General features: G+C 41.5%; 2 protein-coding genes across 4 annotated transcripts in view; one reads left to right on the plus strand and one right to left on the minus strand.

Annotated features, from left to right (window-relative positions):
• Positions 1-20,516, minus strand: part of babam2 (BRISC and BRCA1 A complex member 2) — a 112,389-nt gene extending 91,873 nt beyond the window's left edge. Inside the window, exons 1-4 of one of the 2 annotated variants that reach the window (XM_079459020.1) lie at positions 20,220-20,516; positions 19,028-19,178; positions 16,241-16,317; positions 8,640-8,734 (exon numbers count right to left, since the gene is read on the minus strand). In XM_079459020.1, coding sequence (XP_079315146.1) covers positions 8,640-8,734; positions 16,241-16,317; positions 19,028-19,164 — 309 coding nt within the window. In that variant the 5' untranslated portion in view covers positions 19,165-19,178; positions 20,220-20,516. Of the gene's footprint in view, positions 1-8,639; positions 8,735-16,240; positions 16,318-19,027; positions 19,179-20,219 lie in introns of those variants that run through there. The other variant, XM_079459021.1, reaches the window with a different exon arrangement.
• rbks (ribokinase) overlaps positions 20,456-26,439 on the plus strand; it is a 38,428-nt gene continuing 32,444 nt past the window's right edge. The window contains exons 1-2 of one of the 2 annotated variants that reach the window (XM_079459022.1): positions 20,456-20,578; positions 21,401-21,466. In XM_079459022.1, coding sequence (XP_079315148.1) covers positions 21,411-21,466 — 56 coding nt within the window. In that variant the 5' untranslated portion in view covers positions 20,456-20,578; positions 21,401-21,410. The remainder of the gene's footprint in view (positions 20,579-21,400; positions 21,467-26,439) is intronic. The other variant, XM_079459023.1, reaches the window with a different exon arrangement.

Below are 26,439 nucleotides of genomic sequence, written 5' to 3' on the forward strand. Positions count from 1 at the left end.
CCATGTTAAAATGTAATCAGATTTTTTTCTAGTCATTTTCAAAAAACAAGTAAATAAAATGTGCTACCTAGCATTAGTAATGCGGCCAGGGGGCTCTTTCTGCCTCCACCTAAGCTCTTCCCACAAAAACACGTTTACTCACAGTGAAGGCATCTATAAATAAGGGCGAGATTATATAATGTAACGCTAGACAATGTGGACTGAAAAATTTATGTTGCATTAAAATGAAAAAAGATAGATTAAATACTTAAAATATTTCGGAATATTCAAAAGTATATTTCATTTAACAGGCAAAACAACTTGGAATGCTACAGATCTGTGAAATTTCTAAGGTTGTAACACTCCCGTCCGTTTCCCTGCCTGTTTTTCCCCATGGACTCATTTGCTATCCCGCACCTGTCTGTCATTTGTATCACGCCGTTTCCCGCACCTGCCAGCGATCATTGTCATCATTTAAGACTATTTATACCCTGTGTTTCCTTTGTTCCCCTGTCGGTTATTGATTGTCTTGCGTTTCGTGTACCAGTCTGTTCATTAAAGTTACCTGTCTTTTTGTAAAACCTGCATTCTCGTCTGTCTCGTCCGGCGCGACACCGTGACAGAATAACCGACCTACGAATGGATTACATCTACGTCTCTCCAGTGGACCAGCTCGTGGGTCTTCTTCAAGACGGACGGCCACTGGAGAGGTATGTGGAGGAGTTTGTTGAGGTGTGTTACCGGGTGGGTTGGGACAATCCCACACTTAACCGTGTGTTTTTGACCGGTCTGGACGACGACCTGCTCGCCGCCGTTCTGCTCCCGTACGCGGACGACCTTCCCCTGGAGGAGTTGATCAATCAGGTTCTCCCGGGGGAGGAATCCGTGGACCGCGTTGGGGAGCTGGACGGTGGCTTGAGCGGTTCGCGTCCGGTACCGGTCATCCGCGTGGGGGTTGTTCTGACTCACTCCGGGACCGCGCCTCACTCCTCCACGAAGTCCCGTCGGCGCCATCCACGTCGGCGGGCACTACAGCGCCAGCAGCGCGAGTGCGCCCCTGAGATTCCGCAGCAGCGGAATATGGAAGGCCGTGAGGGTCAAAATCCCCGGCCTTCCCAGGCACAGCTACCGGTCCTGATCGCACCAGAGGCACTCCGGGAGTTGGATTCCCTCTGGTGTTCCGAGCCAGCGCCCCGATGCACCCCCGTGCCAGCGCCCCGAAGCACTCCCGTGCCAGCGCCCCGAAGCACTCCCGTGCCAGCGCCCCGAAGCACTCCCGTGCCAGCGCCCCGATGCACTCCCGTGCCAGCGCCCCGATGCACTCCCGTGCCAGCGCCCCGAAGCACTCCCGTGCCAGCGCCCCGATGCACTCCCGTGCCAGCGCCCCGATGCACTCCCGTGCCAGCGCCCCGATGCACTCCCGTGCCAGCGCCCCGATGCACTCCCGTGCCAGCGCCCCGATGCACTCCCGTGCCAGCGCCCCGATGCACTCCCGTGCCAGCGCCCGAGCCTCACCAGGCCTCCGTACCCGTGCCCGAGCCTCACCAGGCCTCCGTACCCGTGCCCGAGCCTCACCAGGCCTCCGTACCCGTGACCGAGCCTCACCAGGCCTCCGTACCCGTGCCCGAGCCTCACCAGGCCTACGTACCCGTGCCCGAGCCTCACCAGGCCTCCGAACCCGTGCCCGAGCCCTCTCCAGAGCCCAAGGAACCCCAGGGGCCAACCCAAATGTTTTTTGGGGGGGTGCACATTGCCTATCCGGGGAGCCCGGCACCCACCAGTCGTTCCATGGCCCCGGATAGCCCAGAGTCCAAGCCGCCGGACCCTCAGCCCGAGCCCAAGCCTCCGGACCCTCAGCCCGAGCCCAAGCCTCCGGACCCTCAGCCCGAGCCCAAGCCTCCGGACCCTCAGCCCGAGCCCAAGCCTCCGGACCCTCAGCCCGAGCCCAAGCCTCCGGACCCTCAGCCCGAGCCCAAGCCTCCGGACCCACAGCCCGAGCCCAAGCCTCCGGACCCACAGCCCAAGCCCAAGCCTCCGGACCCACAGCCCGAGCCCAAGCCTCCGGACCCTCAGCCCGAGCCCAAGCCTCCGGACCCTCAGCCCGAGCCCAAGCCTCCGGACCCTCAGCCCGAGCCCAAGCCTCCGGACCCACAGCCCGAGCCCAAGCCTCCTGACCCCAAGCCAGGGGGAAGCCAGCTGAGTGACTCCCTGTCCCGTCCTAGTCTCTATGTCCCGCACGAGTCTCTCAGCTGCCCACCCCCCCTCCCTGGTGTTTCGTTGGCGCGAGGACGCGCCTTTGGGGAGGGGGGTGTACTGTAACACTCCCGTCCGTTTCCCTGCCTGTTTTTCCCCATGGACTCATTTGCTATCCCGCACCTGTCTGTCATTTGTATCACGCCGTTTCCCGCACCTGCCAGCGATCATTGTCATCATTTAAGACTATTTATACCCTGTGTTTCCTTTGTTCCCCTGTCGGTTATTGATTGTCTTGCGTTTCGTGTACCAGTCTGTTCATTAAAGTTACCTGTCTTTTTGTAAAACCTGCATTCTCGTCTGTCTCGTCCGGCGCGACACCGTGACAAAGGTGCACCAGGTATAGTCAATTGGACTATACCTCTAAACACCAACTTCAGACAGTCTCAGACACTTGAAAATCACAAACCAATATTAAACATGCATAATATTGTGCAGAGAAATAAAGAAGCACTTTATTGCATACAAATTTATGCAGACTGAAGACAAGATCATAAAAATTTTACAAAAAGGACTAATGACTGTTTTTTATTGTGGATCTATGGCTTATTTTTCAAAAGCTACAAATCATGTAAAAGTACAACTTCAGGTGATACAATCGGTGTTCAGTGTCTACACAATGCTCAATATGTATATTGCAATACTGCAATTCTCATGAACACTCCTATGAAATTAAATTTACGTACGACAAGGATGGGGCATTTTTTATCATATTTAACTTCGAGTACTGGACCGGTTTGAACCGAGTACTCGATTAATTGGGGCGGGACATTAGCATGGTGATAATGAACAGATTTTAATAACAACTCTGATACGAAAATGTATGTTGATATGACATGATTGAGTAAATAATTAAATCAACAAAAAAGTATTTAGTCAGCCACCAATTGTGCAAGTTCTCCCACTTAAAAAGATGAGAGAGGCCTGTAATTTTCATCATATGTATACTTCAACTTTGAGAGACAGAATGAGAAAGAAAATCCAGAAAATCACATTGTCTGATTTTTTAAGAAATTATTTTCAAATTAAGGTGGAAAATAAGTATTTGGTCAATAACAAAAGTTAGTCTCGATACTTTGGTCAACCCTTTGTTGGCAATGACAGAGGTCAAACGTTTTCTGTATGTCTCTACAAGGTTTTTACACACTGTGGCTGGTAGTTTGGCCCATTCCTTTATGCAGATCTCCTCTAGAGCAGTGATGTTTTGTGGCTGTCACCGGGCAACACAGATTTTCAACTCCCTCCAAAGATTTTCTATGGGGTTGAGATCTGTAGACTGGCTAGGCCACTCTAGGACCTTTAAATGCTTCTTACGAAGCCACTCCTTTGTTGCCCGGGCGGTGTGTTTGGGATCATGGTCATGCTGAAAGACCCAGCCAAGTTTCATTTTCAATGCCCTTGCTGATGGAAGGAGGTTTTACTCAAAATCTCACGATACATGGCCCCATTCATTCTTTCCTTTAATGATTTAATTTGCAGAAAAACAGCCCCAAAGCATGATGTTTCCACCCCCATGTTTCACAGAAGTTATAGTGTTCTTTGGATGCAACTCAGCATTCTTTCTCCTCCAAACACGACAAGTGTTTTTTACCAAAAAGTTCTATTTTGGTTTCATCTGACCATATGACATTTTCCCAATCCTCTTCTGGATCATCCAAATGCCCTCTAGCAAACTTCAGACGGGCCCGGACTTGTACTGGCTTAAGCAGGACACATCTGGCACTGCAGGATTTTAGTCCCTTGCGGTGTAGTGTGTTATTGATGGTATCCTTTGTTACTTTGGTCCCAGCTCTCTGAAGGTCATTCACAAGGTCCCCCCGTATAGTTCTGGGATTTTGGCTCACCGTTCTTGTGATCATTTTGACCCCACACGGTGAGATCTTGCATGGAGCCCCAGATCAAGGGAGATTATCAGTGGTCTTGTATGTCTTCCATTTTCTAATAATTGCTCCCACAGTTGATTTCTTCACACCAAGCTGCTTACCTATTGCAGATTCAGTCTTCCCAGCCTGGTGCAGGTCTACAATTTTGTTTCTGGTGTCCTTTGACAGCTCTTTGGTCTTGGCCATAGTGGAGTTTGGAGTCTGACTGTTTTAGGTTGTGGACAGGTTTCTTTTATACTGAAAACGAGTTCAAACAGGTGCCATTAATACAGGTAACGTGTGGAGGACAGAGGAGCATCTTAAAGAAGAAGTTACAGGTCTGTGAGAGCCAGAAATCTTGCTTTTTTGTATGTGACCAAACACTTATTTTCCAAACAAATTTGCAAATAAATTCTTAAGACAATGTGATTCTCATTCTGTCTCTCACAGTTGAAGTGTACCTATGATGAAGATGACAGGCCTCTCTCTTTTTAAGTTGGAGAACTTGCAAAATTGGTGGCTGACTAAATCGTTTTTTTGAAGTTAAAGATTTCTTTTGGAGTACATATGCCTATAATATATAGATGATCCAGAGGACACATAGGAAACGGTGGTCTCAAAGTCACAAACTAATTATGATGATGTAATATTACACAATAACATGGCGCTTGTTGAAGGCTTTTTAATGAATGCCGTCAATTAAACCGAGTACATGCAACCTGAATAATTAGATTCATTAGATTAGATTCAACTTTATTGTCATAACACATATACAAGTACAGTGTAACGAAATGTAAATGGCTGTTAGGTTTTATACAGGGCTGTTAGGTTTTATACGAGGTAGATGCCAAGTGTTTTCAATTTAGGTTGAAAAAGTTCAAAGTACTGACAATCATTGTGGAATGATCACAGAATACATTTATATTAATAGCGAAACGGAGATCTTTCTATTTAGGTAAATGTGTAAATGGGGTAAATGTGTAAATGGCTACGCATTCATGCAGAAAGTACACCGATATGCAACAAACAATAAGCTATTGTTTACATAGATATCTATATAATATATCTACATCAACAGTGTTGTGTTAATGACACTAGGCGAATGATCACGACAGAAGACAGTAGTGTCACTGAGCTTTAAGGGTCCGTCAGGAGCATCAATCTAATGTTCGTTCTGGGATGGGCTTTCTGACAGATGTGGCTTAAGCGAGACACACTCGCTGCTAAATAACAACATAAAACAACATCAAACTTGTGGAATCTAATGATGTGTAAGCTCATTTGACACTACTACACGGATAAGATTTCATGCAGTTTCACCACAGTAGTATGTGTGTATATTTTGTTGACATACAATGATGACATACAGGGTTAGGTCTCTCACTGTTGTTTGGGCCTACGGGCCGAACGGCAGTGCAGAGTACCCGACCTTCTTGGAGTCCCTGGGAGGGGTGCTGGAAAGTGCTCCGACTGGGGACTCCGTCGTCCTACTGGGGGACTTCAACGCCCATGTGGGCAACGACAGTGACACCTGGAGGGGGGTGATTGGGAGGAACGGACCCCCTGATCTGAACCCGAGCGGTGTTCAATTATTGGACTTCTGTGCTAGTCACAGTTTGTCTATAACGAACACCATGTTCAAGCATAAGGGTGTCCCATCAGTGCACGTGGCACCAGGACACCCTAGGCCGCAGGTCGATGATCGACTTTGTGGTTGTTTCATCTGACCTGCGACCATATGTTTTGGACACTCGGGTTAAGAGAGGGGCGGAGCTGTCAACTGATCACCACCTGGTGGTGAGTTGGATCCGATGGCGAGAGAGGAAGCTGGACAGACTCGGCAGACCCAAACGTACTGTAAGGGTCTGCTGGGAACACCTGGCCGAGTCTCCTGTCAGAGAGATCTTTAACTCCCACACTTCTCAGCCTTCCCGGGAAAGTCTATGCCAGGGTACTGGAAAGGAGAATACGGCCGATAGTAGAACCTCGGATTCAGGAGGAACAGTGTGGTTTTCATCCGGGCTCTATATCCTCTACAGAGTGCTGGAGGGTTCATGGGAGTTTGCCCAACCAATCCACATGTGTTTTGTGGATTTGGAGAAGGCATACGACTGTGTCCCTCGCAGCATCCTGTGGAGGGTGCTTTGGGAGTATGGGGTCTGTGGTCCTTTGCTAAGGGCTGTCAGGTCCCTGTACGACCGAAGCAGGAGCTTGGTTCGCATTGCCGGCAGTAAGTCGGGCTTGTTCTCAGTGCATGTCGGACTCCGGAAGGGCTGCCCTTTGTCACCGGTTCTGTTCGTAATTTTTATGGACGTCCTTTGAGAAGCTCTCAATTTACCGGTCAATCTACGTTCCTACTCTCACCTATGGCCATGAGCTTTGGGTCATGACCGAAAGGACAAGATCCCGGATACAGGCGGCCGAAATGAGCTTCCTCCGCAGGGTGGCTGGGTGATCCCTTAGAGATAGGGTGAGAAGCTCAGTCACCCGGGAGGAGCTCGGAGTAGAGCCGCTGCTCCTCCACATCGAGAGGCCGTCCGACCGGGAGGAGACCCCGGGGAAGACCTAGGACACGCTGGTGGGATTATGTCTCCCGGCTGGCCTGGGAACGCCTCGGTGTTCCCCCGGAAGAGCTAGAGGAAGTGTCTAGGGTGAGGGATGTCTGGGCATCTCTGCTTAGACTGCTGCCCCCGCGACCCAGGCCCCGGATAAGCGGAAGAAAATGGATGGATGGATGGATGGAACAATGATGACATATAATTTTCTTATACGAAATCGGACATAAATAAATATATAATTACTTCTCCGAGTAATTCATTTACGTGGAATGAAATCGTAAATGGATATTACGCTGTCATGGATGCATGAATAAAGCGCAATTTTATAAATAGAAAGTAATAAAAATACCTCTTGCTACATTAAAGTGAATTGCTGTACTGCATCCTCGCATTCTCACTTTCGCAGGTCCAAACTGTATTTCTAATGTTTTCTTCCAGTTAATAACTCTCACACATCTGACACAGCAATTTTTCCCCTAATACAAACTCTCACAGTGTGCATAGACTGCTACATGCAGACCCGCAACATCACCAGCGTGAGCAGCGTGTGGTTAAAATTGTTCCACTGACGTCCAAACATGGTGCAGAAAATAATTAGCAATTTATCTGCTTTCATATATCGGCCTAATTTATTTTGGACTGATAAAAAGAATACTTACAAATAACATTTATGGGGGATCCCTACCATCAATGTTTTTAAAAATACAGTAAACATTTCAAAGAAATATCATTGTGAGGTGAAGCATAATCTCCTCTGACTTGTCGCATCTCTGTGTGTCAGTGTCTGACGTCTGAAGGCTCTTATGCTCATCTGATTTGTCTGTCTGATAGTAGTAATCTTACCTGACATTTCATGTTTAAATATAACGGTGCGTTTGTACTAATACGGAGCATTGGGAGCGTTTTCAATCCACTCCTATGAGCTTCAAGCTCACGTTGTGCAAAGGAAGCAGAGGAAAACTCTCTCCTAATAGCGTGTCCTATTTATTTTCTTTATTTTACAAAATATTCAAGTTTTGTTGTTATGAAGAGTATACACACATTAAAGTAAGACCTTTACCGCTTCTTAAAATGTCTTACATACAGTATATACAGTAAGTACATTCCAGACAGACTGGATGATGATGATATCAGATCTCTGTGTGGTTGTCAGACTCCTTGTGCAAACAAAAATCTAACTGGATTATTACAATAAATGGCTAAATGAATCTTTGGAAATGTAAACTGATATTTCGTACTGACACACTACAACAAAAGAAATAGAAATAGATGGCTTAAATATATATAGCTAGTGAAAATAGAAAAAAATATTATTGTGCAATAATGTTAACAGTTTACCAGTAAAATACATGTTCAAGACCCAACGCAAAAAAGTGTCAATATATCGTAAGGACACTCAACAGTGTAATTCAAAATACTTCTGTTACTGTACGTGTTAAAACGTATCGTCCCTAAAAAACGTTTTCTGCTAACAAAAACGATAAAACTATTGTTGTTTTGGACAAGCTGTAAATTGTATTGTTTGTTCCTTAATGAACGAGAACATTTAAACAATCCAGGACAACAAGATATTCCAGGCCATTTAATGTTTTCTTTCATTTTCCATCTGTTATCCAGGACTGGAAAATTACTCAATAATTTCCAGAACGTGTGGGAACCCTGTTTAACTAACCCATAAAAAGTAAGTCAAAACAGCTGAAAGTTTTGCTGCACTGCTATTTCAAAGACATTCAACCACTGGCATTGTTCTGTTGTCTTGTGTATATTATGAGCTTTGCTTGAAGCACACACACATTTTGATTAACTGAAGATCAGAGATCTCTATTTTCTCATTTAAGAGGTGGAAAAGAGCAACCATATTTTTCCCTCAACGTAGAAGAATTACTTTTCTAGATCTTCTGTAGATATTTAAATATATGGTGTTTTAAAATGATCAAGAAAACCTTTAATATAAACTGAAATGTACACACATAATCTGAATACACACCGGGAGTTCGGATGGCTCTGGCAAGAAGTCAGCATCTTCTCCAAAGATAAAGTCAGGTGGCAGCTCTGGGTCTCCGGCATTAAAAATGATGTCCCCTTTCAAGATAAAAATATATATTATTCACACATATATATGCATCTGAAAGTGCAGACTCATAAGATTTAGCACCAGTTCTGCTTTAAAACTATGAATTCAAGTCTAACTTGAGCTGCAAACTCCTACGATGGTGCACATTAATACAATTACAATTGGAATTGTATGATATTCTTTAACTTATAAATGGTTTTAATAGAGCTAACAGTCAATGCCAGCATCAAAGACTCTTTTACGCCCATGTGTCAAGTAAACATCCTGTATTTCAAAGAACATGTTTCTCCCTTTCCATTAAGAATCACAAAGATAACAATTAATTTTTAAGAGTATTCAGTTACTTTCAAGAAACAAAGATGTATTGGTACAAATACATTTTTAAGTATATACAGTATATATTAAAAAAAACACATACAGCAGGTAAAATAAATGTTGAACATGTCACCAATTTTCTCAGTAAATATATTTCTCAAGGTGCTGTTGACATGAAATGTTCGGCAGATGTCGTTAACATCCCAAATAATACATACAAAGAAATCAAAACAATTAAATTCCCAAATTAAGTCATAAAAAATAATGACACAGGGGCAAAGTATTGAACATGTTTACTGAAATGTAATGAATACTTTGTACAAACGTCTTTGTTGGTAATGACACCTTCAAGACTGAAATGGTCTTGAGAAATTAGTTGCATTTATTGCTCAGGTGTGATTTTGGCTCATTCTTCCACACAAACAGTCTTGAAATCTTGAAGGATCTGTTGCCCTCTTGACTCTGATCTTTAGTTCTTTCCACAGATTTTCTATTGGATTCAAGTCAGGTGAATGTCTGGGCCATTCTAGCTGAATTTATTCTCTTTCTCTGAAACCAATTGAGAGTTTCTTTGGCTGTGTGTTTGGGATCATTGTCTTGCTGAAATGTCCACCCTCGTTTCATCTTCATCATTCTGGTAGATGGCAGCAGATTTTTATCTAGAATGTCTCTGTACATTTATCCATTTATGTAATGGAAGTTTGCAAGTGCCGTAAGCTGAAAAAGAGCCCCACACCATGATGTTCCAAACTTGCCTGGTGGTATGGTGTGTTGGGGAAATGTGCAGTGCCATTTGATGTGCAAACATGGTGTGTATTATGGCATCCAAAGAGTTCAATTTTGGTCTCATCCGACCAGACTATTTTCTCCAAGGCTTGTCTAAATGTTGTGCATCAAACTTTAAACAAGCTTCAACATGTGCATCGGAGTTTTGCGTGGTGAGCGTGCATACAGGCAACTGCAGTTGAGTGCGTTACTTTCTTTGAAACAATTGTACCTCTTAATTCCAGGTCTTTCAGAAGTTCTCCAAAAGTGGGCCTGATTATTCTTTTTACTCCTCTGTCAGAAATGTAATTATGTTCTTTCCACTTCCTTATTATGGCCCCAACAGTGCTCACTGGAACATTCAGGAGTTTAGAAATCCTTCTATAACCAATGCCATCAAGTATGTTTCGCAACAAAAATGTTGCAAAGGTATTGAGAGAGCTCTTTGCTTTTACCCATTATGAGATGAGACCTCCATATTGAGAGCGCTATTAACGTTAATGTCTATCATTCGCTATCCCTCAGCTGCACGTGAACCTGAGGCATATTTTTCCATAAGTTCTGGTGAAGAACACGGTATTACACTATTTTTCTTTAAGAAGAAAGTAATATTCAGTCAGGATGCCTTGAATGAGATAAAAACATGGGGACATTTTGTCAGAATTTTGTCCAATCCAACCATGTCCTAAACCAGGACAACTTTAACATCAGGACAGGTCTAGTGCTATTCATATTAAGACACACAGTTTAAACAACACACTCAATATTATAAATACATTGGTATATCAGCAATATTGAACTACCGCACAACTGCACTTTTTACCTGCACTGCACGCATCACACATTTTGCCAGTTCAGACAGTTGCTGCTACATCTGTTATTGTGTACATCTATTAAATTGTATTATGTAAAATTTAATTTCTGCAAGATTAATGTCTTATCTCATTAAATAGGGGAGGACAGATTTTTCCAAAATCACATGTTATAATCTACTATATCTTAACTTTTGTTTCACAATTACAAAGGAAGATATTTGGAAGAATGTCAGTAACCAAACAGATCTTACACCCCATTTTCCCTACTATGGCAGTAACTGGGGGATGAGATCTGTTTGGTTACTGACATTCTTCCAAATATGTGTTCAGCAGAACAAATCAAATATACTGGTTTGGAGCAACCTGAGTGACCTGTAAATGATGACAGGATTTTCACTATCCTTTTAACCTATAGGGGACGTTTGTTTTAAGTCACATTTGGCTGCATAGTCAATGTTCGTGGATACTATAGAGAAACAATGTACCAGCTCTTAACAGAGGCCATAGGACATTGTGAGTGTCATCTCTTTGCACGCAAAACAGACAGTCAGCACTTCTGCCAGAGCCCATCACAAGTAAACAATCTGACTTCTTCCTGGAGGAAAATGTAAAAAGAAACCACCTGGCAACCAGAGTTGGAAACGGCTATAACATGCAGAATGCACAGCCAGCGCAAATACAGTTTCCCATGCAACATATACCAGTCTCATGAAAACAAAATGTGTTTTTTGTCAAAAAAAGGTTTTTGTGGCCTAAACCTTCTGATCTTGCAAGCACTAGTATTTCCTTTATGGAATTCTAATAATTGTTTTTAATGACATGCCAAGGCTTAATCTCTTTATTTAAAATGTTATGGTCATTTTATTACTTTTCTGTTTATTTTGGCTTGAAGCAGCTCTATGTAAAAAACACTTAAATAAAATTATTCGTAGTGAAGTTTGAGAGGCATTAAAGACATATGATATACTGTACAGTTCCTGTAAGATTCTCTGATGAAAAGAGTTTCAATAAAGGTTTTGTCAACCACTGGCTGTAGTTTATTTAAAAACAGGAAGCAATTCTAAATTCTTCACACCAAAGACGATAAAAATAATATTTCAAAAATGTTCCAAACTTCAGAGTTAACTCCACAACAATAACAATTGAGTGGAACAATATCATTGGGATCACCTTCAGAGCATTGTTTTCAGCTGATGAACAGAGAAACACAAACTTGTCGTTTTAAAATGAGAAATTGCAGCATGCCAATTTATAATACACATAATCTTCCATTATTGTGGGTGCTATATATAATATTTATAATCAGTGATCTCTTTGATGACTAACACATTTTTACAAAATTGCTACATAATGAATATTATGTTTAATGGATATGTAAAGACATACGTTTAATAAGTACTACTGAACTCCGATTCATTGTGATTTACCTACATGCTGTTAAGCCTGGCTGCATTCTGGCTTCATTGTAATTTAATTAGATTTTCCTTTTCAAAGTTCAATTCACACAAACTGTAGTGCTAAAGTAAGAATGCACCCATAATGGTTCTTCAATAAGTAAACCCACAAACTTCCAAATTTTCTTAAAATCAGTCTGATTGTAGAAAAGCATTAAAGCACAATTTTATAAATAAGTCGAGATCAGTATAATGACAAATTGTATACAATAAAAGGAGAGTGGTGCACTGAATCATCTCTATGACCAACTCCAGCTCTGAGAAACTCGGTTCATATGTGGCCTCCATGAAAATCTCCTTGAGTGTTTCATGACTCAGATTGCTAGCAGGAACTCCCAATTAAGATCATTGCTGAATTATAATTACTATCCAGCCTCATTAAACATCATTGAGCTGTGGTACTTGAAAGCATTTCAGACAAAACCTCTAAAAGCTCCTCTCAGAAGCTTGTTTCCAAATCAAAAGAATTTTGCTCAGTGCATTACTGTTAGAAAATCTTAAAAAATCAGTTTTATTTTGTTAGCCCAACATTTCTAAAGGAACATGGCATATAGGCTTAATGGCTTGCGTTAATAGACTCAGTTACATTAGTTAATTAAGAGATCAACACAGCTTACATTTTAACTCAAGGTGGGGGTTTAAAAAGATAATTTAACTAAAAATGGAAATTCAAGGTCACGTGATGCTTTCGTTCTGAGTGGTGTGTTTTCGCAGTGAAAACTGCAGGGTCATTTGTGTGTGAAAAGTAAAACTTTAAACCAATGGCAGCGAAGCTGCACGGACCAATGGCGATGGGACCCGCCGATAGGGGCGGGCTTATGGCTATATAAGCAGACAAATCGCCGTAGGGTCCACAGTTCTCTTCTTCTTCAGCGACGACTCGATCTTCGCTACCCAAGACTGACTGCTCCGACCTCTTGCTCAGCGGCATTGCTACTCAGCGGCTTCGCTAGACAGCAGTGCCGGTCTTCTCCCTGCCGCTATCCAGCGACGCTTAAAGAGCAAATTTCAGAGTAAATTTCCTGCAGCATTGTTGCAAATGCTGCATCGTTTCTGTCACTCGTGTGGGGTCCTCCTATACACCGCTGATGGGCACGATGAGTGCGTCTCATGCTTGGGACCTTCCCACGCTGAAGACGCACTCAGACGCACTTGCGAGAGTATGAGTCTCTCGTCTCTGCACTCGCGGATAGCTTAGGAGAAAGGCTACAAGAAGTTGAGACGGTAGCCGCACATCTGTGTCTGCCCACGACCATCGGATGGATGGCAAAGGCAACTCATCCCTCTAAGCCATGCAGAACTACCTCGGCCCTCGCTGGACACGCATTCTTGTCCGCTGGCCAAACGGCTTCAGCACTACACTCCATGGCAGTGCTCCAGGTATACCAGGTATATTCCTCCAAGGAATGGACGAGTCCGGTACTGACCGCGCACTCTTCAGAGAACTACGGAGCGCAACTGATCTTACCACGACCCAGGTGCTCGAGCGCCATCTGTGGCTGACGCTCACGGAGATCAAAGAAGCTGACAAAGTCCCCTTCCTCGATGCTCCGATTTCTACTACCTCTCCGGACCGGCAGTGGAGGGTTTCGCAGAATGCTTCATGGCAACACAGAAACCTTTGCAGGCCATGAAACATTTCCTGCCCAAGAGACCCGGATACAGACATGTGGCAGCTCGCCCCAAGCCAGCATTTCCTGCCCAAGAGACCCGGATACAGACATGTGGCAGCTCGCCCCAAGCCAGCTCCGACTCAGCAGCCGGTGAAAACCCCTGCTGCTCAGAAGGCTATGGGAGCTGAGACACGCCAGCGCTCCCGCTCAGGGAGACGCTTCCAACACCCACAAAGACAGGGTCCCGACTCAGATCAACGCTGGACCCAGCACCTCAGACCCCTTCCTGAGACCAGGAAGAGGAAGGGACCAGGTCCCACTACGGCTGGACCTCCTTCAAAAAAGGCTCTTGTGTGTGCCCAGTCTCCCCGTTCAGTTCCGGGTGCCGGCGAAAATATGTTTTGGTACCAGGTTGTGAGTACAGGGTCTGTTCTAACGCCCACACAACCTACCACTCCTCGGGAGTCAAGCCCCCAAAAGGTGGCGTACCTCCTCATTGCACCCAACCCCTTGCTACACGGGCCGAGGCCTGGCGGGCCATCCCCGGTCTTTCGGAATGGGTCCTGGAAATAATATCTCAAGGATATTTACTCCGCAGGGTGATCCCCACCTGAGTGCAGAGCGCAAATTCACACGTTCTGTGCATGGAGCTTACTGGAAAAGGAGCCATAGAACCGGTTCCACAAGACCAAACCGAGTCAGACCAAACAGCCTCTACTTCCTCGTACCCAAGAAGGATGGCGGCCTCCCCCCCAGTTTTCCCCATAGCGTCCTGCTAAGCAGTACTCGTTCCGGTATCTGAGGGAACCGAGGTTATGTTAGTAACCGAGTTCGATTTGTGACTTAGAACTTTGCAAATTTATTAAAAGTAAAACATTTTAATAATTACATTGCACAGGTATTCATACTTTTGATTCAGTAGTTGGTTAAAGCACCTTCACAGACAAGCTTATGGACTTATCCATAAGCCACACTTGCATTGTTTTAGATGTGTGCTTAGGATCATTGTCATGTTGGAGAATGAACCTTCTGCCCTGTCCGAGGTTCTGAATATTCTGGGCTAATAGAGTGAACTGTTGTTGATTTCTTGAAGCTAGACATCAACATTAATGGTGCTGTCAATGTGTATATTTATTTTAAACAAACGCATTGATTCACTTCAGAAGACCTTTGTTAAGACCACAGAGCCATGTCGAGCAGTTCTTTGATCGATGGATCCACTATTTTGGAGCTTCAAAAAATCAACACTTAGCTTAGCTTGAGTCAGGACCATGCCTTAGTTAAATTAGGAAATTAAAGTCACTGAAAAATGCCTTAGAAAAACATTACTGATGTGCATCTTGAGAAATAATTACTGGTGTGCATCTTAATACAAAACAATGACACTAAGACCCACTGAATCACCTTAGAAAGTGCAGCATTTTTGAATGTGTTGAAGTAATATTTTACATTTAAACTGAAAAATGCAGATGACAAGACATGTGGTGCGCATTAATGAGAGCACTTTGACGAATGTCCAATTCGGTTTGTACGGTTGGGCAAAAAAGTGCAAGTCTTCCTCAATATTGAAATCATCAGACAGAGTTGCGCAGAATGTGCATGCGGCGAAGTGCTCTAGTGAACACGCAACAAAGACTGACAAGACAGAGGAGATTATATCGATTAAAGTTGCTATTTTTTTTCTCGCACAAAGTATTCTCTTCGCCTCAAAAAATTAAATTGAGCCACTATGAGCGGATGGCCCAATTTAACGATGTATTTAGTACTTTTCTGGACCTTGACAACAACTATAACCATGATGTCTATAAGAAGGCCTGGAAATCTCTCGGATGTCACCTAAAATATATGTATTTGTGTTCCAAAGACACCACTAGGTCTGGTTCATGGTGAACATTATGTAGGTAAGTAAAAAGTAAAAAATAACACAATTTTGATTTTGAAATGAACTTTTCCTTCAACATAATTGGGAACATCTACTATATTAAGTATATCATTTATTCTGTCTTCATGAGATTAAATGATCTAGTCGTCATTTAATTTTTAATGGTCTTAAATATTTGAGTACGATATTGTTTAGAAATGCACGTCTTTATATGATGAATGATGAACAAAAATGTGAAAATCAAGTTCTTAATGTTGTTTATATGTCTTTGTGGTGTTTTTAATATACTTTAAGATAAACCAAGTGCAGATTAATCATTTTAAAGCATTGCGTAGTATTTTCTCCATAAAACTGTAATCAATCAAGGTAACAAATTTGAGCCACTAATGGTTAGAGAGTCGGACTCGTGACCAGAAAGTTGCCAGCTCGATCCTCAGGGCCGGCAGGTAATGAGCAGGCCCTTGAGCAAGGCACCTTACCCCTACTTGCTCCCTGGGAGCTGCAGTGATAGCTGCCCAGTGCTCCGGGTGTATGTGTGTTCACGACTTGCTGTGCGTGTGTTCTCTACTCTCTGGATGGGTAAAATGCAGAGGTCACATTTCAGGTATGGTTCACCATAACTGACAAATACGTCACTTTCACTTTTCACTGAAGGAGAACTGTAACTTACATTTGAGAGTCTCTCCAGCATATGGAATATGAATTTTAAATCTATCACAAGAAGGACCAGGCATCAGTGATGTGCACCTAAAGAGTGGAGAAAAAGAAAAGAAAATAATGCAAAGGGTGAAATCTGTGACAAAGAGTGATAATCATGTGAAACCATTGTGGTTGCCACCTGCAGGTACAAACAAACCATAAACGTTTAAAAGATACCAATATTTAATAAAATAGCCTAGGACTGAAATGCTAAAGACATTACATTATTGTGTCATAAAGAAAAAACAGGGCTCATCGGATCTTTTACATAAGTTGGCATGATTAATTAGGGCCTTCATTCACACGTAGTGTTGTTGTCCCCAATGACATGTTATGCACTTAAACTATGCACTATGCTCTCAACCATGTAGTGTATGAATTTTAGAATGGTATTGTCACAATTAGAATACAAAACGGTTTTATACTAGCCGGAAGTGTATCAGCTTCCCAGACGAGCGCAAATGACATCAGTCGCATGACAAAATGTGTGTGAATAAAAATCTGTTTGTACATTGTAAATTTAATGTAGTCTTAATTAGTTTTACCTGGCATTACTTTAGCCATCATCAGACTGAAGTAGTGTTCATTTTGTCAGCTATTTTTAAAAGTCTTTGTTTTAGTACCACGTCAAATATTATTTTTAGTTTATCTTATTTAGTCATCCCTTTCCTGTTTTTGTCAACTAAATGTCTATGCATTTTCCTCTTGTTTTAGTCAATACAAACTTAATCACATTTTCATCATGCTGTATAATTTTTAAAATGATAAAAATCGTTATTTCGCAAAAAATTATGATCATAGTGATTGTTGTCGTTTGAGAAATTTGTTTTTATATTTCATTACAAGTATCTCTATTACCATTAAGCACAAATCAGAGTTTATTCAACTTCATCTAAATATTTCCACAGAAGTTTAATAAGTGCATAGGCCTATTCATACACATCCAACCTCTCCCTTAAGTTCTCCCACAAATTACAAGCGTCTTCCTGATGCCCGCAAAATATTGACAATTCCCCGGAAAAAACAACGAGACGGAGCATTCAGGAGAACCCTCAGAACTTAAGTAATGAACGGATTCTCAGTTTTTGCAAGGTGGGTTGTTTTTAATTAGCAACCACAATCGCAAACAAACAATGTAGTGAAGATCAACGCACCTCAAGCAGCTCATGAGAGAACACAGTCCGGCAGGACTCTAATTAACTTAAGATCCTCAACGGCGCATCCAGAGTGAAGCATTTGCGTATGGTCGCCAGAATGCATAAAAGTGCCGTACGTAAACCTTTTTTGCACATAGCACCAGTGCTACAGAGGTTTAAAGTTTTGTAGCACAGGCCAAACAGTTGTAGCACAAGTATAAAAAGTGTTCACATCACATAAACAGGCAGGAAAATGACAAAGGACATTAATGTTACATACAGATGGATAAATTTTTAAGCTAAGATAAGTTTTTCGCAAATTAGTTTTTTTCCTTTGTAATTGTTCTGAGTTTTGCTATACAATAGTAAATATATTCGTCCATAAAAAGTACTAAAATAGTCAACACAGTAATTATTTCACTATAGTGAAATTCTTGGGTACTATAGTATTGTTTAACCTAACTATAGTAAATATTAAAGTATACTATAGTGTTTACAACAATTTATACATTTACTACAAGTAAACTATTTTTTATCTGGTTCAAATTGGACAGACTTTTATTTTCGCAGGTCGTCGCAAAGGCATGAGCTTCAGTGTGTTTGATAGTAGATTCACTCAAATCACTCAAACAGTGAGACGCTTGTAAAATAAAATTCCGGGTGCGCGCAGATCAGGGCTCTAGAAAATGGAAAACAAGTTTTAATCGCAAAAACTAAATATAAACGAAAATAAATAGTGCTGCGCTATTAGTCAACTTCACACAGGAACAAGCGCAACAACAAATGCACTTCACACAAACAAGTGGCTCTGTCTAATGCACATTCAAAACAGATTTTTTCATAGCATGAGCGACATATATCTTAGTCACCCACTGGCGGAAAACGTATACTTTTTTTAACCTTTCATCCCTGCTTGAGGGATCTGAACTCCTGTCATCTGGCGACCGCAAACATGAACGCTCGTACAGCAGGGCCTCGCAGAAAAAAATTTTTCGACAAAGACAAACGTAGCTTTTGGGTACGTTTTTATTTTATAACTACATTTTAAACTCATAATGTTTCTTCAACAATATTGCGTGCTGATATAGTCTTAGTTTTTGTTAAAGGTCTTCCTATTCATCTCATCATTGTCTTGTCTTCATCCTGGGAAAATAGTCATTGACAAATATTTTTCATCATTATTTTTAACGGAATTCAGACTAGACTGAAGCGTTATCACTCTGCAAGATAGTTTTGCTCGAGCAGTGTCTGGTAGCCACATCTACCTTTCGCTACGTAAGCAAAACTGTGACCATTGAGTGCCTTTCACTACATAAGCGAAACTGTGACCATTGAGTGTGTGAAGTATCTACAGTTCCACACTTTATATTTCCGGTAGAAAAAATGCATCATCTGGGTACTTAGTGTGCACTTCTTTTTTGAGAATTTTCAATGTGAACGCACTATTCACACTATTAATACTACAAAATGGCGTAAAGTAGTTCATACCTGCGTGATTTGGGATGTACCTAATGTTCCCCAATGCTGGGTCTCTGGGCACACCTCCCAGAATGTTTTAGATTCAACCTGATTCAACTCAAATATACATTATATAGATAGTATATAGTTTACATCAGACTCACCCACTCTTAAGATCTGTGATCCGAAGACAGTTAGAGGAGTCCAAACCGACCCGTCCATTGCGTATCACAGTACACAGTAAAGGCCTTAACTCAGGGGAGATCCGACTCAATGCGACCTCTGGAGAGAGGCTGTTCATATTCAATTAGTGATCTGTCAATGTGAAGAGACAACAAATTATTAATACACATATGCCCAGAGTCACAGGTGAGGTTTATGGCTAGTTCCAGACAAAAATCTATGTTTAAGCTATCTTAACTGAATATAACTCGCCCTGGCATATTTTAAAATATGTATGTGCCAATTTGTTTGTAAAAAAACATTACTGGTGTGCACGTTAAGGCATTTAAAAAAAACTTAAATATACTAATTTAACTAAGGAATAGTCCTGGGTTAAGCCAAACATTGTCTGTAAAACCGGACCAGAATATTAGTTTGACATAACTGCAATAAAATACATATCACATACAGTAAATTATATAAAGAAATTGTTTCAGAACCAACAATGTTCCAGGAAAATATCATACTTGATAAAATCATGTTCACTACCTTGACACAATTTCCCGTAATTAATATTAAGACCATAAATACATTTAAAAAATGCATTCAAAAACAAAGTATATAAACAAATAACATATCCAAAAATATAATTCTAGAGTTTATTCAACTACATTAAATTAATTTCCCTGATCCATGTGTGCAGTTTCTCTAACCCATCTTCAATAACTGTATTAAAGTTACTGTCCAGCAATTGCGGTTTACCAAGAACTATAATCATGTTTCATAAACACAAAAAAATCCAAACAAGAAGTTATTCAATTTCATTGTAGGATTGTATGTTCCTTGAAAATTAGTTTGTGCCACTTGGTTTGATAGAGTTAAGTTGGTATATCGGTTTCTAAATCTGACAGTAAACCGACACAACTATGAATAAAACATACGATATTTATACATGTTGAGTGAACGATAAAACACCAACACCTAACCATTTATGAATGTAAGTTACTAGGGAAGCCGCTTCACGTTGTAAACGTTTGTTGGTGCTACAGTACTGTATGTAATGATAATGCTAAAATGCTAATCCAGCATCATGCAGGTATCTTTGTTATTCTGATCATTTTTCATCATGAAACTTTATGTGTTTACCAGACGTATGTTGTCTTACTGTTAAAACGTGTGTGCGGTTTTCAATACCTTTAAATATGAAATATTTGAGAATCTTCAGATTGAACTCTATCCCCACTTCCGCTATTTTTTGGGTCCTGTTTGTTTATAGATGTCTGGAAATGATCCTGTTTTTAATGTGTAAATAACCCGTTCAGAGCCTAAAACAAACGGCACTATATCTGTCCTTTAGGAAAATGTCACAGAATTACATAATCTTTGCTTTCTTTACAATGGCATTTTCAGGAGGTAAAAATAAAAGACGGGGAAAAACGTGGACAGCTCAAACGGTCCGCTGTCACGCTTGTTCCTTGCTGTTGTTCACGTAAATATATATAGATTAAATCTTTAGACTACAATTTTACTCTAAGGAATTTGTGGGGAACTAGGTAACGTGTTAATTATTATATGTACCACATTATTCCAAACTAATTGACGTTGTGTTGAATGAATGCTTTGTAGTGAAACGACGTGTTTCAAATACTAAGTAGACTTTGATCTCAGCCACAAACATCCTTGTCTATTTAAAATAACTTGCATTTTGAACTCCTCAAAAGAGCTGTCCATGTTAAACATTATAATCTTGGATTTCCATACATATGCGTTTTTATGTTTAAATGTTTTGCATATTCCTTTTTAATGATATTATAGATCTCCATAAACGTTCCTTACTCATACGTTGATATGTCAGGTTTAGAGTGTTACAAGCAACTCTCTTATATGTTTTTTCATGAGGATAGTTTGACATTGTTCAACGTCTATGCACAAACAACAAAATGCAGTCATAGCTAAACCATCGCCTGATTGAAATCTGAGTATGCAGAAAAGTTAGCCTATGTGTAGATCTGTTGAGAAAAATGTAGGTTGTGCCTTAGCCAGGAGCCAAGCTTTTACAGTCCCTGAGGCCTGCTTGGAGATTTAAGAAGATTAACACTTCTATTCACATACATTGCCAACACGCAAGGGATTGACTTAATGAAGGATTTACATGCATGTTGTCAAATCACATGATCCAATCCTGAAATCATTATCTATATAGCCAGTATGCGTCCAGTGAGGCACATAATCAACAAGTATTGAAAATCAATGAAAAAAAGGTTCAAACATAAATCTCTTGAATCGGATCTTTAAACAAGCAGATATGTTTCTGTAAATATGTAAAATGATATAGTTGTTATGTTGTGTTTTAATTAAATGTTAATTTGTTTCAGAATTAAGGTCATGTCTGAAGACATGAGCGTCATAGTGGTGGGTTCCTGCATGACAGATTTAGTAAGGTAAGTCATGCAATAGGATAGAAACATGAAAACAATTTAATAGACAACATTTTACATATATTTAAAAATTGTTTTGAAAAAACCAAACAAAATAATGTACTGACAAGTTCATACTTAAATGGTTCAAATCATTTTATTCCATTTTAACAAGTGTTTCATTGTTGTAACGGAGGAAATCATCTGTTTACACATAACCTGCAAAAAACACAATCCATAAAGATACTAGTCAGTAGAGAGCTGTATAATTTTGTTGTAAAAGTTAGAATTTATGAGTGATATATAAATATGATTTTGAGCTCATGTGACAAAATCACACATTTTTGGGCTTGTGGAACATATTCCATTTGCAGAACAGAGACTATGAGATTTTAAAATAACTCGGAAAACAATAAGTCCAGAAGAAGCTAAATAAGGTCCCCGAGATTTGGGGAACTGCCTTTTGTTCTGCCAGATCTTACTATTATTAATATTTCCGTAGGGAACTGATTCACTCTTTATGGGTCACGTTTGCTGTGGGCAGTAGTTTTTGTAGTGTTAAGTGTGCCCTTAGTCATATTGGGTTCACTGTTTTAAGTTTAGGTGCAACTCATGCCTGGAATGTGGCCAAAACCTACAACAGAAAGCTTGACTGGCAAGTTTATCCCTGCATACCCACATAAAACCCATCTCTTTTATCTTAACCCAACAAAAAGTATTATTTTAAGTAGCAGGTCATGTATCCACATACTTATACACCCCATCATTCTGGAATATTGTACTATCGGGAACTGAAATGTTTTCCACAAACAAAGCTTGTAATTCACTCCATGAATATGTGGGTTGTATTTTTTCATTTCTTATAGCTCAAATGATAAGAAAATAAAATCGAAATGGAAATAAATTGCTTGTTTTTGCCATTAAAGATTTAGTCATCAGTGTTGGCCTTTGAAGAGCAAAGATTGCATCAATTAGGAAATAATTCTGTTAGAATATGAGTGTTTGTTTTTGACAGGCTGATTTTGGAAGGATGGCTGACACATTTCACCCATCAAAAGGCTATGCGTGGCTTTGAAGTGTTTAATCCAGTGTTCTATACATTGCTTGTGGTGAAGCAAGACAGTGCCACCTGCTGATTATTAATAGAACAAATTAATTCGCCTTAACTATTACAATGTTTTAGGTGTCTTTTAACTACTTATATTACAAAAAAATTTAAAGATACTAATAGTCATCTAATATTTTTTTCTACTTTGGCATGATCAGTATGCATCTGTATAAATAGAGTAGTAAATGAATGGCACTTTGATTATCTGCTATAATTATTCTGAACATTCTGTAATCCATATAATATGAATACTTTATGTATTATATTAAATTAAATCAGCTCATGATTTTAAAATGGTATAATCCTGGGTTCACGATAGAATATTTTTGAACAAAATGCAAAAAATGTAACTGAAATTCAAATAATCGATTTATTTCAGAAACATTAACAAACTTCAATAAAACATTTTTGTATACAACTTGTTATAGAACTGATATTATTTATGGTTTAATTGAACCTTCTGTATGTAGTGAGGGAAATAATTATTTGATACCCTGCTGATTTTGTGAGTTGGCCTGTTTACAAAGAAATGAAGGGTCTATATTTTTGATGGTAGGTTTAGACTGGCAAGGACATTTACTGTGCTTCACCTTAAGACACTCTTTGGTTGTCTTGGCAATATGTTTTGGGTCTTTGTCATGTTAAAGGTACATCCACGACCCATTTTCAGTGATCTAGTTAAGGGGAGGAGGTTCTCGTCCCAGATTTTACGGTACATGGGTCCGTCCCTCAGTCCCTCAATGTGGTAAAGTCAACCTGTACCCGTAGCAAAGAAAAAGCTCTAACGCATAATATTTCCAACACTTCTCTATAGGGATGGTGTTCTTGGGGTCATTGTCAGCATTTCTCTCCCTCCAAAACAGGAGTCAATTTTGGTCTCACAGCACTTTCTCCAAAGCCTTTTCTGAATAATTTTGATGTTCATTGTCAAACTTCAGAGGAGCCAGGCTCTTGGGCAGGAGGACTTTGTGGGTGCATCAGGATTTCAATCTATTGTGGCATAGCTTGTTACCAACGGTTTGCTCGCTAACTGTGGTTCCAACTGTCTTGAAATCATTAACAAGCTTCTTCCATGTAGTTCTGGGCTGATCTTTAAACCTTTCTCATCATCTTTACCCCATTTGGGGAAATCTTGCAGGGAGCTCCAGACCAAGGGAAATTGATTTAGTTATTTTGTAATTTAATTTAACAGTTTTGTATTTGTTCCATTTCGAAATAGTCGCTCCAACATTTGTATCCTTCTCACCAAGCTTCTGTCTGTAGCCTATTCAAGGTTTGTGCAGGTCTAAATCTTGTCCCTGACATCCTTTGAAAAATATTTGGTCTTGACCATGCTGGTGGAGAGGTTAAAATACAGATTCTGTTGCAAATCAATTTATAACCTTGTAACATGGTTCAATAAAAGGAAGGAAGGAGGTGGGAACCGGCGAATGTAAAACTGTCATGAACTGTGTGGGTGAACGTGGTGGAAGAACCCAAGTGCAGGCAGCAAGGATGAACGAACAAGACTTTTAATAAATGACACGAAACAAAAGAACCACAATGGGGTGGCGGTAAATAAACACTAACACGCAAACAAAACACTTCCCACGTGGGGGATCAAAAAAGAACTAGACTTATACAAAACCAACGGGAACACACTTGACAGGGTAATCCAAAGATAGAGCACAACTAGGACGACATGCAAGGGTACACGGCATAACATACAAGATAATAAATCTTTACAACAGGACAAATGCACGGCAGTCAAGGAAACTATAACAGGGACCTTGAAACGAGCACAAGACAATATACATGAGGGCATTAAATAGGTAGACTAACAAAGGAGATAACAATGGACAGGTGTGGGTAAAGACACAAGTGGAAAGCAATACTAGGAACGAAAGGGGCGGGGCCAAATGACGAGACTGGAGAGAACGCATATTATGTCCTGATTGACAATAATATGTTTCTCTCCACATAAAACACGTGGGTCTGTCATGATTCTGCCCCTAGACCAGAAAATCAAGACAAGAGAAGCCAGAACCATGACAGAATCCCCCCCCTTAATGAACCCCCTCCTGGCGTTCACCAAGGGAGCAGACTAACAAGACAAGACAGACTGGGTAATAGACATAAACCAACAAAACATGGTAACCAAAATGAGTGGCAGGCAAAAATACATGACCTGAGGATTGGGGTGACATAAGAAAAATAAACATGGGAGGGGGGTTGGGCAAAACAAGAGTTCATGTGAGGCAGTCCAAAGGGGTTGGGACAGGGAGGGGCAGTCTTAGTCCCTGGAGACGTTTGAGAGTGTGGGGTCCTGGGGGACATAGTCAAGTCAAGTCAAGTCAGCTTTATTTATATAGCGCTTTTTACAATTTTCATTGTTACAAAGCAGCTGTACAAGAAAAAATTACTATAAGTAAAACATAAAAGGTTAAATTCAAAACACAGGTCAAATATCAGACACACAATAAATTCCTATATGCAGTGTTAATTAAATAAGACTACCAAATTCTAGCAGCCCCCCCGGCCAGGCAAAACAGTGCAAAACAGTATGCAAACGGTGGCGAGGAACCGAAAACTCCATTGGAGGAGAAAAAAAACCTCGGAGGGAAACCAGGCCTAACCAGGGGATTCCAGTTCCCCTCTGGCAAAAACTGCAGCCTCTGCACAAGCTCAACAGTGCTTGCACAACAAGGCGAAAATAAAAAATAAATTAGATTTAAAATTATCATTAATAATCTAATAGCGACTGAAGTTTTGTAGGGACGTCACTTCCTTCGTCCAGCATTTGTCAGGTCTAGGAATGGATTGCGCCCTGCCCGCTCCGCTCTTGTAACCTTGGAACAATGAGACAAGACTGGCTGAGAGTAGAGTACTGTTCTGCACTCTTTGATGCAACAAATGCATCAGTTGTTATTGGAAGTGTCCCTGGTTCCGGTTGATCTAACTAGTGCAGCCTAGATGTTTGAAATACATATATTATGATAATCTAGTGTATGCAAGATTAAAAAGATGCGTCTTTAGTCTAGATTTAAACTGACAGAGTGTGTCCGCCTCCCGGACATTGCAGGGAAGACGGTTCCAAAGTTTAGGCGCTAGATAGGAATAGCAGGGGGTACCCTGGGGAGAGTCCCGGAAGCTCTTGGAGCCCCGGCTGAGACACCGGCTGGAGGGCCGGCAGGACTGGGTGCAGGAGGGACCACCGGACCTGGGACCACCAGACCTGACGGGACCACCGGACCTGACGGGACCACCGGACTTGACGGGACCACCGGACTTGACGGGACCACCGGACTTGGGACCGCCCTCCGTTGTCTCTTCTTCAGCCGAGCCACCCGTCTGGTGGTCGGCTGGAGGAAGGAGGTAAAGGGTGTTGCTGTCTCCGGGTTGGAGGCCTCTGACGAGGACCCCCAGGATTCTCGCCTCCCCCGCTTGCCACCAAGGCTGACTGTGGGTGGGGAGGCTGTAGGTGGTGAAGTGGACTCTGATGAGGTGGCGGTTGCAGAGGGTGAGGAGAGGCCCACAACCCTGATTTGCAGGGGACGGTGGCCAGCGGGGGGGAAAAGCTGTGCTGGACTGAGACCCTGGGCTCCAGCCGATTCATGGCATACCTGATCAGGTCTGTGAAGCCCAGCGGTATCAGCATTTGCATCTCCCACCGCGCTAGAGGTTGGTTGAGGCCGCCATTGAACAGGACCATCTGTTCCTGCTCATTGTGGACCATCTCCCCTGCCGTCTCAAAGAAGCAGTCAGCGAACAAAACATCGGAGTGACCCTGGCGTAAACTGAGGAGGCGATGAGCCTGGGTCGCTCGCCTTGCCTCCATCTTGCCTGCTGGGTTCGGTTCTAGCTCGTTCTTCTGTCATGAACTGTGTGGGTGAACGTGGTGGAAGAACCC

The sequence above is a fragment of the Barbatula barbatula genome (assembly GCF_947034865.1).
Source record: "Barbatula barbatula genome assembly, chromosome: 6".
In the NCBI taxonomy this organism is placed as follows: Eukaryota; Metazoa; Chordata; class Actinopteri; order Cypriniformes; family Nemacheilidae; genus Barbatula; species Barbatula barbatula.